The 12,848-nt window shown below is 38.9% G+C and overlaps 1 protein-coding gene across 10 annotated transcripts in view; it reads left to right on the forward strand.

The window, feature by feature from the left end:
* Nucleotides 1-12,848, forward strand: part of PDE4D (phosphodiesterase 4D) — a 693,804-nt gene that overhangs the window by 387,721 nt on the left and 293,235 nt on the right. The window contains exon 1 of one of the 10 annotated variants that reach the window (XM_039320085.1): nt 3,772-4,647. The exons of the other annotated variants lie outside the window; for them this stretch is intronic. Within the exon in view, the coding sequence (XP_039176019.1) occupies nt 4,511-4,647 (137 nt within the window). The 5' untranslated portion in view covers nt 3,772-4,510. Of the gene's footprint in view, nt 1-3,771; nt 4,648-12,848 lie in introns of those variants that run through there. 10 annotated transcript variants of the gene reach the window in all.

The following is a 12,848-nucleotide window of genomic DNA, read 5'->3' on the forward strand; positions in this document are numbered from 1 at the left end:
CTCTTTATCGTGATTTGGCCTTGGCAACTCAACCCCATCTGGAGTAGGAGTAGGCAAGTATTCTAGTAGGCAAGTACTGTCAGTACTGTCATCTCATCAGGCCAATTTACTTGAAGTGAAAACAACTAAGAGTACCACCTTAAACACTAACAAATTCACTAAATCATAAATTTTATGGGCGTAAATGTATCTGATAAAATGGAATGTTGTCCCTGAAGGAAGTTGGCACATAAAAGTGTAGCTGTTAAGGTGCCATGCTCCTTTTGTTATTTCGGCTGCGTAAATGAATACCACTTGAGAAACTTTAAAGGGCACATTTTAAGCTTGCAAACTGATAATGAATAACTTCTCTAAATGGGCTTTTCCCCATTACTGTACTGGAATGCCTTCAGCTTGTAGAAAGCTACTACTGGCATGAAATTTGCTGTATCCCTTCTCTTTTTCTTTCCTGCCTCTATTTAATTTGTTCCTGTCCCCAGGCTTCCCTCTGCAAAGCCTTAACCAATTGGATACATCATGAGGCTGTCCTTGAAATATGTTGGATTAAGTACGAAAATGCTGCTTTAACACCACTACAACTAGCCCATCTCACTAGTGGTCTGGAATGAGATGAAGGTAATGCCATGAGAACACTGGAAAAAATGTATCTGAAGAACCATCTCACCCCAATCGGTCTAACCTACCCCACTTGTTCCAGCAGGAAGGGTTTACTTTGGATCCCATGGGAGAAAGAATTTTAGCTGGTGGAGTCCAGAAGTGGCCTCTGCCATCTGGAATATTGCCCCATCCGAGGTGAGGTCCACCCCACATTCCTGGCCTTCTAGAAAAGCCTAAACATTTGGCCAGGAGATCTGATAGGAGCCTGCTATGTTGGGGGTGGCTGATGGAGCAGAGAAGATAACTACCCCATCATCTTGATTTTTAACTTTTCTATTCAATTTTTCTAATTTTAATTATTTTTAGCACTTTTAAACTATTTATTGTAACTTGCCCAGAGTCACAGTATTAGTGAGATGGCAGGATAGACATTTAATAAACAAACAAATAAACAAGCAAATAAATATTTCTATGGTTTGCTCCATAGTCAGATGCAAGTGTACAAAGGCTCTTTATGTCACACAAAGTTATCTATTTGTACTCACATATGGTAAGAGATGCTTGTAATAAGATGTGGATGTCAATTTCAAAATTTTAGCTGAAAATGCGAAATTTTGTATTGGAAGTGCTTATTGGGTCTCTATTTACCATAGCTGTATTGGCTGTTAGTTGTGACAACTGGAGGCTTACACAGTGAGTGCAGTGGCTATGCTGGCTCGGCAAGATGGGAGTTGTAGTAAAACAGAGCTATAGCATATTTTCTCAGCTGAATGGGAAAAAGGTGTTTAGATGGAAGAAGACAGGGTGCAAAAACCAGGAGTGTCACTGATTTATAGCTTGTGCCAAACCATAATTTGTTTTGTGTTGGCTTAACCCAGGCATTGTGTGTAAAACCATTTTATGGATCAGTCTGCGGTATTCACCCAGCTGCTTGTGACTAATTTCAGAATCCATGATTAGCACCATTACTGAGCCCAGTTTTGGCCTCATTGTAAGTTATATATGTTGCACATGTTATTACATGGGCATGGGGTGGGGGCAAAGTTCTTGTCCAGAGCTTAGCACACAAATGATTTCTCAGCGTTTGGGGAGAAAATGAGGCTTTGTCGCATCCACAGCTTACAAGGTCCTCTACACTACAGCAAGATGAGTCATAGCCTTTACCAACAGCATTGAGAGGTAATGCGGACAGTGAATGGAAAAGGAAAGAGGCAAAGGCAGCCTGGAGTGCTACGTGCTTTTTCGGTTATGTCTTCATTCCATTCGTGTTTTCTTTCTGGGAACTTGGGAGTCTTCGCTGGAGAGGCTTTGCCAGTCCTGAAGTGCACTAGCCGCGAATCTTTGGCGCGTCATAATGTGCCCGAATAACGGGGGCTTTCTTACATTTTAAAGCCTTTCGAAATGGTCCAACGGGACGTACCGTTTTCTCTGTGATACATTTGATGTGGCATGGTGGAGAAAGAAAAACTTCAACCAGCGGGGTTTATAAGGCAGTAACCGTGTTGCCACACCCCTTTTCCTTTGCGGCATCCTGGTCTCAACGAGTGTGTGTGTGTGTGTGTGTGTGTGTGTGTGTGTGTGTGTGTGTCTATCTCTCTCTCTCTCTCTCTCTCTCTGTGTGTGTGTGTGTGTGTGTGTGTGAGAGAGAGAGAGAGAGAGAGAGGTGGAGAAATATAAAGCAGGTGAATTTCGCAGCCCATTCACCCGGTCTGCATGCCAAGGAGAAGCGGATTCTTTCTTTTAGAGCTTCTAACAAAAGGCGGCTTCAGTCCCCAATATCCTATTAGTCTCAGCGAGTTGACTCTCGGATTCCTTGTTCCAGAATGACAACAACAGTGTTCGGGCTCAGCGGAGGGTTTGTAGAAGGCAGCGGCCGGGAGGGCCGTCCTTAAAGGAAACAGGAAGTGCCGAGAAGTAATAACGCAACGTGCTCGGGGTAGGCAATCGTCCGGCTCGGAAGCGCTCCTTCAGCAAGCCTCTAATCTGGCGCGGGGGTTTATGACATCGCTGTTTCTTGTGAAACTCTCTCTTCAGGTACAGGATTTCGTGCCCGGAGGGTTCACTATTCGTTTGGAATCTGATCCCGCGCCAACCGGGAATGTTTTCCCTCCGGCTCTCCCCGCCGGGTATTAAGTATATATATAGGAAAGTTGAACAGACGTGACGGTTCTTTCTTTTCTTTTTTCTTTTTTTAACTGAGGATAGTCTGTCATTTTTGCTTGCGAGGCTCCCTCCTCCCCTCCTCCCCATCAGTAATATATGCGTTTTCATTGATTTTACTGGAGGCGGCTTTAAGCCCTCCGTTTCATAGTGAAAGAAAATTCCCAAAGCGGGATTTCTTTCTTCGCAGTCGAAGCCTTGGGCTCCCTCTTTTTTTTTTTTTTTTTTCTGTCGAACAGCCGCTTCCCTTCCTGGGTAGGGTGTCTGCTGGAGAAGCAGCGGAGGACACGCCGTGGCAGGATGGAGAACCCACCTAGAGGGGCCCCCTTGACGCTAGCACATCTTCACTGCAGCCCGGGGGCTAATTCTGCTGCACAATGATAGTGTCCCAAGCTCCCAGGAAGAAAGGAAGATACATGGTTTTCGAAGGTCAGTGTTGCAAATCATATTTATAGGCGGAAGGAAGGAATGCAGGATCTTCCACCTGCAGAGCGGACTTTGGGTCGGGTGGGTTTTTCTCCTGCGAGTATCACCTCTCTATCCAAGGATGTTACCAGACATTCCGGAGTAACAGTAAACAGCATCTCGGACCCAATTCCTTGAGGGAACCTATTAAAGGAAAGGAGAGTTCACAGAGAAGAATGTTCAGAGGATGCAGGACTTTCAATTGTAGTCTTTGGGCAGGGCAAAGAGGTCCACACATGTTTTTAGTTCTATAGAATATAGTATTGGCTAAAAAACCACAATCCTAAAGATGGACACTGCAGCAAAGAAATCTATATTTTAACAGCAGGATTCTAAGTGTGTTTTCTCAGAAGGAAGTCCTGTGATTTTGGTGAGACTTACCCCCTGCTTACACTTAAGTGTCATGGAATTGTCATCTTCCTTACAGTTGAAAGGGCAGCTTTGTAATGGCGTTAAATGGCATCCTGGGAGCACCTTTGGTTCATAATGGTGTGTCGACGTTGGAGCAAGAAAATAGCATTGCATAGGACCCTCTTCTCTGAAGTGAGTCAAGGAGCTTTATTTCTAGATGAAAAGTTTGCTTTCTGTGCAGTTATTCTTCATGTTTTGTCTCTTTTTTCTTGCCAAAAGAAATAAGGAATGCTGAATATGTATTTAAGAAGGAAGAAAAAGCAATATCTGTTTCTAAAGGACAGCATGGCAAAACAGTATGAAGTTTTGCTTTTCCTCTTAAAAACTGATCTCACACAGATGGCAAGAAACTCACTTTTGACTCACATTTTCCTATTGTTTAAAATGCTGCATATGAAGACACTTTAATTTATACTTGGGATTTATCAATGGAAATTACTGCCTTTATTTAGGATCAGCTACATACAGGTCTATTTCTTTTAAAATATCTTTTCTTACACAAGCAAATGTCATTAATGGACGGACCTAGAGTTAGAAAACAATAAATTCTTCAAATTCAGCTCAACTCCCAATGACTACTCGGACACATCCCTGCAGTTTTCTAGGGGACAATATAGAAGTTATTTGCAACTGCATTTTTCCAGGATTTTTTTTTTTTTACTTCCCAATCTTGCGTACAGAAGGTCTCTCATGTATGTACCAACCAGGCCCAACACTGCTTAGCTTCTGAGTCCAGATTTGGTCTGCAGGTGCTAGAAAATTTTAGGAAAATTCTGTTCTCTATGCTGGAGCTCTTGAAGCACATGGAATATAATATATATATGTATATATAAGCATATATATTGAAAACAATTGCAATAGTCCATTACACCAACTGATGCTGTTGTTGCTGTGGAGTGTACCTATGAATACCGCAAGAGATAAAAGTTTTGGATTGATAAAGACTGATGCTGACAGAACTATGAATGTGATGCATGTAAACAATTTCCCATTCAGGAGGCATTCATGGATATGGTGAGTAATTGCTGCATGCTTCAGCAAAGAGCCATCTTTTCCCATCCACATCCCACTAAACAAGATCTTGACTATGACTATGTCTGTGATATAACCTTCTGTCAGATTTGGCCCTATTGGTTGGGGACTGTAAGAGTCTAACAAACATGGGAGGAAGTCCCTGATTTATTAGCTAAACAATATGGCAAATGATTATTTAGCACCTTGGATAAAGATGAATCAGTCTGGAATGGTAAACCAGATGGAACAAAAATGCATGAGATATAATCAAGTTTTATATAAACATATGACGTCATTCTGCCTGAATTTGGTACGTTTTATCCATACATGTATATAACTTTTTAGTGTTTTTCCATTTGAATCTCTCCCTATAGAGGTATTACACTGAAAGGGCTGCTTAGCTCATAAGCAACTGGATGTATGTCTTTTCCTCCCTTCCCCCTTTCTCCCTGCCCCACCCCCTCTTTGCTAGAAAATGCACCAGAATATGAATGATGCTTCCTCTAAGAAATCCTCTACACATCCTCTTTTTAAATATGTAATATCACTAAAAGATTAAGAATGAATGACCACTTTGGGCAAGTTGCATACTTTAATTTTTTTTTAAAAAAAAATTGCTCTGTAAGAATAATTAAAAAGAAGCATTTGTGGCTTAGAAATTTTATGTTATTCTTTTCTGTTTTCCTGTATAATACATATATAATGATATGATTTGCTGGTACTATTACAGTACTTAGTAGCATGCTATGGAGAATTGTCAATGTATGTTTATACACCATAAAATACATGCTAGGCTCTTTCTCTAGGGACTTCTGCATCTTTCTCTTAAAGAGCAACAAAAGCAACATTTTATTTTTCTTTAAGTATCATACCAAGATTTCATTTATATTATTTGAAACTTGGCAAAGAAAGGGCTCTGCATTGCTTTCCTATAACAATTCCTAAAATAATAAAATAAAAGGAAAAATAAATTGCATGTTTATATTCATCAAATGACCCAATTAATAAGATGTTTTGACTTTACTAATTCACATTTCTTGCACTAAGTATGCTTTTTCTCTGTTTCAAAGCCAGACATTATAAGCGCTTGGTGACAGCATAAAAATCTCGTAATTGTAGGAACTCAACTTTTCCTTTCCTGGTCAGGGACATATCTATGCTTATCTGTATGCAATTTCTTGTTTATTCACATATTTTTCATTTAAAATTTCTTTTTTTCTTTTAAAGTAAGCATATCTGATCAATAACCAAATCATAGTGGCAATCATAAACTTATTTTTTTTTTACATGAGTTGTATTAGTTCTTCCCACTTTTCCCCTCTTCACTCTATTGGTTATGAGAAGTAGGTGGGGAGAGATAAATGAAAGTAATGCAATTTTAAACAAGTTGCTTTTCATGAGAAAAACTATCTTGCAGACATTGCTCATTATGAAAATGGCCACCTGTATCTTAAACTGATTCTCTTATAGCCTGGTCATAAAGCAGTCTAGAGATTTTTGGATAAACGTATTAGCTTGGCACAAACCATTGGCATACCCGAAAATAATTAAGTGATCATGGGTGATCTTATCATGAAGTAACAAGAAATAGCTGCTTCAGACAACAGATTCTAGAGGAGATATTAGTTCCATATCTTCAGTGTAGGCGATTAAAAGGAGAGAAGAAGACTAAGAGGCAGAACAAGGTGCAGGGACAAATTAATATTTCAATTCATGTCTAAAGCAACCATTATGGAGGAGAGATGCATTCATACGGCATATTAACTGAGAAACAAGATTCCAAGGTAGTTGTGTGAATTAGCTCCTGAGATTTAACCAGCTAAGGTAATCAGGATTATATTTAGCTCCCAAAGATCTTCTCAGACCCAGAGTGGAATAGGAATATGTGACACCAATCCCAAAGATTGGCGAGCAATATGAGACCTTGAATACACATGTCTAGATATAGATACTGGGAACCAAGCCTTCTGTGGTGAAATAATAATAATAATAATAATAATAATAATAATAATAATAATAATAATAATAATAATCCCCCAGTGAGGCACTACCTTGACGTGGTTGTGGGGCTTGTGTACTCTGAGGAAGATGAGAGCTATGCCAGAGGTTCAACCATACTGGACAGGTCTCATCAGAGGAGTCAGACAAAGAGTGTCTCTCCCATAAAAAATATGGTGAGACGTAAATTTCAGAATGCCATACCGGCTCGGACGTCGCCCGGGTTAACAAGGTCCGCGCTAGATATTGGAGTTCCTGGATATCTGGTGAAAAATGGGTTACAGGACTCAGGACTGTTGGCTGAGCAACCAGGGCCAGCAGCTGCAGAACTACTGGAAGAAAAGGTGTTTACCCGTCGCAGATACACAGTGATGGAAAACAAAGAAATAATGATCTGTTACTATAGATCAAGTCCAACAAGACGAGGATATCTAAAACGAATGCACCAATTCTGGAAAGAACAACATCCAGAATCAGAAATAACAGAACAGAGACTAGCAGATCAACGCCGATTTATAACACGAAATAAAGTATTTACAGAAACAGAATTGGACGAACTGCAAAGGTTTACCCAGGGCAAAGAAATCAAAGCCTTACAAGAAGTAATTCAGAATGTAGAGGCAAACCAGGGGGAGTTGGCAGTGAAAGAATCCAGTAGAGATATACAACTGTTCTCATTTGGAAACCAGGCACCTCTACCTCAGGAAGAACAAAACCCTCTAACTAAAGAAATAAAAGAATTGAAACAAAGAATAACTGAGCATCTAGAACAGCACAAAAACAACAGAATAAGGCTGCCTGCATTGAAGCTTGTTCCAAAGAAACAGCTAGCACAAGCATTAAAAGATGCAAATACTGCAATAGCAAGTATAAGCACCAATTCACTGCAAGAAACAAACCAATTAATGTACAGCACAGCTGCAGTTATAACAGAATACCTGGGATGTAAAATCAACAAAAAAGAAAAACAAACAAACAGTGCACCACAAAAATGGAAGGTTAGACTAGAAAATAAGATCAGCAAGTTAAGATCACATGCAAGCAAGCTAGAACAGATGAAAGAAAAGAAGCTGAAGAACAAGAAGACCAAAGAATACCTAATCAAGAAATACCACTTAGAAACAAGGAAGATCAAGGAAGCACTGGAAATAATAAAGCAACAAATAACAGCTATAGCCAGGAAAATCAGTAGATATGAAGCTCGAATTGCAAACTATAGGCAGAACCTCCAATTTCAATCCAATCAGAAACGTTTCTACCAATCCATCAATGGAGAAACTGCAAGAATCAGTCAGTACCTGACAAGGAAGAAACAGTGCAGTTCTGGAAGCAGATATGGGATAACCCAAAGAAATACAACAAGGATGCGGCTTGGTTAAAAGAGGTGGATGCAAATAAAACAGAAGTTGAAATGAAAGAACTAGTAATAACAACAAAAATGGTAGAAAAAAGAGCAAAGAAAATCAAAAATTGGTCAGCACCAGGTGAAGATGAACTGCATGGGTTTTGGTTGAAACATCTAACTGTTATACACCCACTCATTGCCAAGCAGTTCAACAATATACTACAAGGAGGAGAAATTGAAAAGTGGCTAACAACTGGGAAAACCTACCTAATAATGAAAAATCCAGCAAAAGGGGCAACACCAGGTAACTACAGGCCAATTACCTGCTTACCAACAACTTTCAAATTACTAACTGGTGTGGTAGCTGATGCAGTACAACAGCATCTAGTTGAAAACAATCTCTTTCCACCTGAGCAGAAAGGAAACCGCCCCAATAGCAGAGGAACAAAAGATCAACTCCTAATAGACAAAATGATCTTGGAAAACTGCAAGAGAAGGAAGACCAACCTGAATGTGGCATGGATTGACTACAAAAAGGCATTTGACTCTCTGCCACATGACTGGATAATCAAGTGCCTAGAAATAACAGGAGTCAGTAGAAACATCAGAAAATTTGTGCAAAGATCGATGGCACAATGGAAGACACAGTTGCAGATCAATGGTGAGAAAGCTGGGAGAGGTTAATATCAAGAGAGGAATATTTCAAGGAGATTCATTATCACCATTACTATTTGTTATTGCACTGTTTCCTCTGTCAACAATACTGAATAACTCAGGACATGGCTATCAAACATCAAAAACATCTGCCAGACTATCCCACCTCCTTTACATGGATGATCTGAAGCTGTATGGAAAAACATCATCTGAAATAGAATCGCTGCTCAACACTGTCCGTATATATAGCCAAGATATTGTAGTGGAGTTTGGCTTGGACAAATGTGCCACACTTACTATCAAACAAGGAAAAATAGTGAAAACTGAAGGAATCAAGATGCCCCACGAAAATAACATTAAGAGTCTGGATGAGGAAGAATACTACAAATACTTGGGTATCCTTCAAGCTGACAACATCAAGCACACTGAAGTCAAGAAAAAGATTAGAGGTGAATACATCAAGAGAGTGAAGAAGATCTTAAAATCCAAACTCAATGGAGGAAATACCATAAAGGCAATCAACACCTGGGCAATCCCAGTCATTAGGTACACAGCTGGAATAGTGGACTGGACTCAAGCAGAACTAAAAGCAATGGATAGGCAGACCAGAAAAATAATGACAATGAATCATGCCCTTCATCCACGCAGTGACATTGATAGACTTTATCTACCAAGGCAAATAGGTGGGCGTGGAATGCTACAAGTACATCAGATGGTTGAAGAAGAAAAAATGGCTTTGGAAGAATATCTGAAGAACAATGATGAAGATGCACTGAAATTAGTATATCAGGAAGGCTTACTAACTACTGGAGAGACCAAACTGGCCTACAAGAAAGACCAAATGAAGAACAGAATAGAGGCATGGGAAGACAAAGCACTACATGGCCAATACATGAAAAAAATAGCTGGGAAAGCAGATAATAATAAAACCTGGCAATGGCTAAGAGCAGGAAAATTGAAGAAAGAGACCGAGGGACTAATTCTGGCTGCACAAGACCAAGCCTTAAGGACAAATGCATACAAAGTCAAAATTGAGAAGACAGCAACAGACAGTAAGTGCCGCCTATGCAAAGAAGCTGAAGAAACAGTGGACCACTTGGTAAGCTGTTGCAAGAAGATTGCACAGACTGATTACAAGCAGCGACATGACAAAGTAGCAACAATGGTGCATTGGAAGATCTGCAAAAAATATCATTTGCCTGTAAGCAAAAACTGGTGGGATCATAAAATAGAGAAAGTCATAGAAAATGATAAAATTAAACTGCTCTGGGACTTCAGAATTCAAACAGACAAGCACCTGCAACATAACACCCCAGACTTAACAATTGTCGATAAGAAAGACAAAAAAGTCTGGATAGTGGACGTGGCAGTGCCTGGAGACAGCAGAATAGAAGAGAAAGAACTGGAGAAGATAACAAAATACAAAGACCTACAAATAGAAATAGAAAGACTGTGGCAAAAGCAAGCAAGGGTAGTACCAATAGTCATAGGCTCCTTGGGTGCAATCCCAAAACAACTGGAGCACCACTTGAACACCATTGGCATTGACAAATTTGCTATTAGTCAATTGCAAAAGGCGGCCTTATTAGGAACTGCTTCCATCCTGCGACGATACCTGTAATACCATCAAACATCTACATCTGCCTATCCCAGGTCCTGGGTAAGTACTCGATAGGTAGACAAAATGCCAAATCCAGTCTGAACATCTGGCTGACTGTGCGATGATTGAGAATAATAATAATAATAATAATAATAATAATAATAATAATAATGTTGGAAGGGACCTTTGAGGTCATCTAGTCCAACCCCTTGCTCAGGCAGGAAATCCTACACGATTTCGGACAATGGCTGGTCTCCCTTTAGGCCAAGGGTATAAACTGTGACATTGGGGGAAACATGGTCTCCCAACTCCATGCCAAAGTGAGGCATGTGTATCTATATGTATTAGTGTGAGGCAGGTTGTCGAATATAATGGGTGCCATTTCATCCATTAAAGCCCCAGGAGCCTCCAAAGACATATCTTAGTCCTGTTTACTTTGGGGTTTTCCTATATGTTGTGGAAAGCCTGCTGTGGCTCTTGGGCTTACAGAATATGTGCATTTATTAGCATTCCCTTTTTCCTTGAATGCAGCATCCAAAATCCATAGTACTGTAAGCAATCTTGCATAAAATGTTGCTTGCTTTAGAATATGCTGATGTTAACATGTATTGAATATAGCCAGTTGTTTCCAGCTTGCAGAGACTAGAGATCCAGTGCCAGTAAAGCAACATAAGGGTGAATTATTCTATTGTTAGATGTTGTTGACAAGCTATTTGAGAGTGTTTCACTTGGTATTCACCTTTATAGATATATTAGTACAACCCTGTTCTATAAAGATGAGGTTGGTTGAGAAACATTTGCAATTAGAGACAATAAGTGGAAAACCTTGCCCATAGCCCTTCAAATATTTACTCTTGATGTAGTTCTACATATTTCTTTATAGCTGGAAAACATTCTTGTTGCATAAATATTTTCACATGGGAAGGGAACACATTGCCTGTTTCAAATTCCTCAGGTGCTTGTGATTATGTGACCGTGTAGTCTAGAAAACTTAAAACCCAGTATCATTAAATACCACATATGACACATTGTTCATGAAAGTAAACAAGAATATAAAATAGGCTTAATATTTAAACTAATGGAAAGAGACAGAAAAATAAAACGGGATAGTAATCGAATTGAATATGAGTCAGCAATGAGTCAGAATACGAATGAAACCATGTAATTAGCAAAAAAAAGCTCAGTGCCCAAGAATGAGAATAGGAAAAGACTACTTTGTCCAGCCTTGACACAGCTAAGCATTATGTTAAAAAAGTAAAATCTACTGTGAAACCTGAGAGAACTGTTACAGACAATAAGATAAAATACAGCAGGTTTCATAGAACAACTAGAAGAGAAATACAGTGATTGTCAAAACAATTGTCTTATTGAATAGAAGAGGAGAGTTTCCTTCTGCAGAGATGTTGAAAAAAAAGTTGTTTCACTTTGTTGTCCCGTAGCCGACAAATTTCTTTTTGGGTAGATGTATATTTATTGTCTTCTTCATATAGGTCTTTTATCTAGCTAAATGCAAGCTTCAAATTAATCAGCCAGTTTTGGCCTAGAGCTTGTGCAGAGCCAACCTATATGATTATTTTATTGTTGTACAGTCTGACAAAATTGTTAATTTTGTAAACTATGCCTAAGTTACCCATAACTTTGGTAAATATGTGATGTGAACACAACCATTATAGGATCTTAATAACTTAGCAAATTAATTTGAAGAGCAATCAATTTCCTCTTAGAATCTTGCCTGCAATCTAATAGATTTCACTAGAAAGCTGAGCTGCCACCTGTGCACAGAATGACCTTCTGTGTGATTCTAAACAACTGATTATGTAGAAAAAGGAATTTCTCACCCCAGATGACAGGCTGAAATCCTGTTCTTCAGCCACTATTATCATGATCATTTCAATTTCCTGTGCATCTGGTCATTACACCTGCCTCGGAATAGTCAATTTAAGTTTTATAGATTAGATTGTAAGAAGGTATTGCTTTATTTCTAATAGATGTGTCAAATTTACAGGCTGCTTATGTCAACGCTGAGTTTGCCTTTTTATTTAATGTTGGCTTTGAACATTCTTTTTGGTGCAAAAACAGGATTAAAACATTGATTTTAATAAATCAGTAATAATTGTATTATATACCTGTGTTATGGGGCAGCTATTAGCCAGTGGGAAACAAGCCCAGTTTGGATAGAATAATTGTTTCACAGGGAATCTCGTTCAGAGATTTGATTGAATTATTTTAAAATAAAATCAAACCTCAGGACTGAATATTCACATGGTTCTAGTATCTATTATATATTGGTAAATAATGTTTGGCTTAGGACTTCTTCATTTGTGATTTTTGTAGTCCAAAAATAGCATAGAGAGACACATTTATTTATTTACTTGATATCATATGTGTTATGATGTCATTGTACAAATAATTTATGTATGTATGTACGTACATATTTATTTAACACATTTACATAGCTGCCCATTTTATAACCAGCTCTGGGCAACTCCTAATAAAAAATAAAACAACATAAAAACCATAATGCAAGTTTGATCCCTTAGGGAACTAAAACTCTTGACTCCATTTGAAGTGAAAAAGCACTTTTACTAAGGAATACTGGTTGCA

Source organism: Crotalus tigris, unplaced genomic scaffold (genome assembly GCF_016545835.1).
Source record: "Crotalus tigris isolate CLP2741 ecotype Arizona unplaced genomic scaffold, ASM1654583v1 scf7180000017604.1628558, whole genome shotgun sequence".
Classification (NCBI taxonomy): Eukaryota; Metazoa; Chordata; class Lepidosauria; order Squamata; family Viperidae; genus Crotalus; species Crotalus tigris.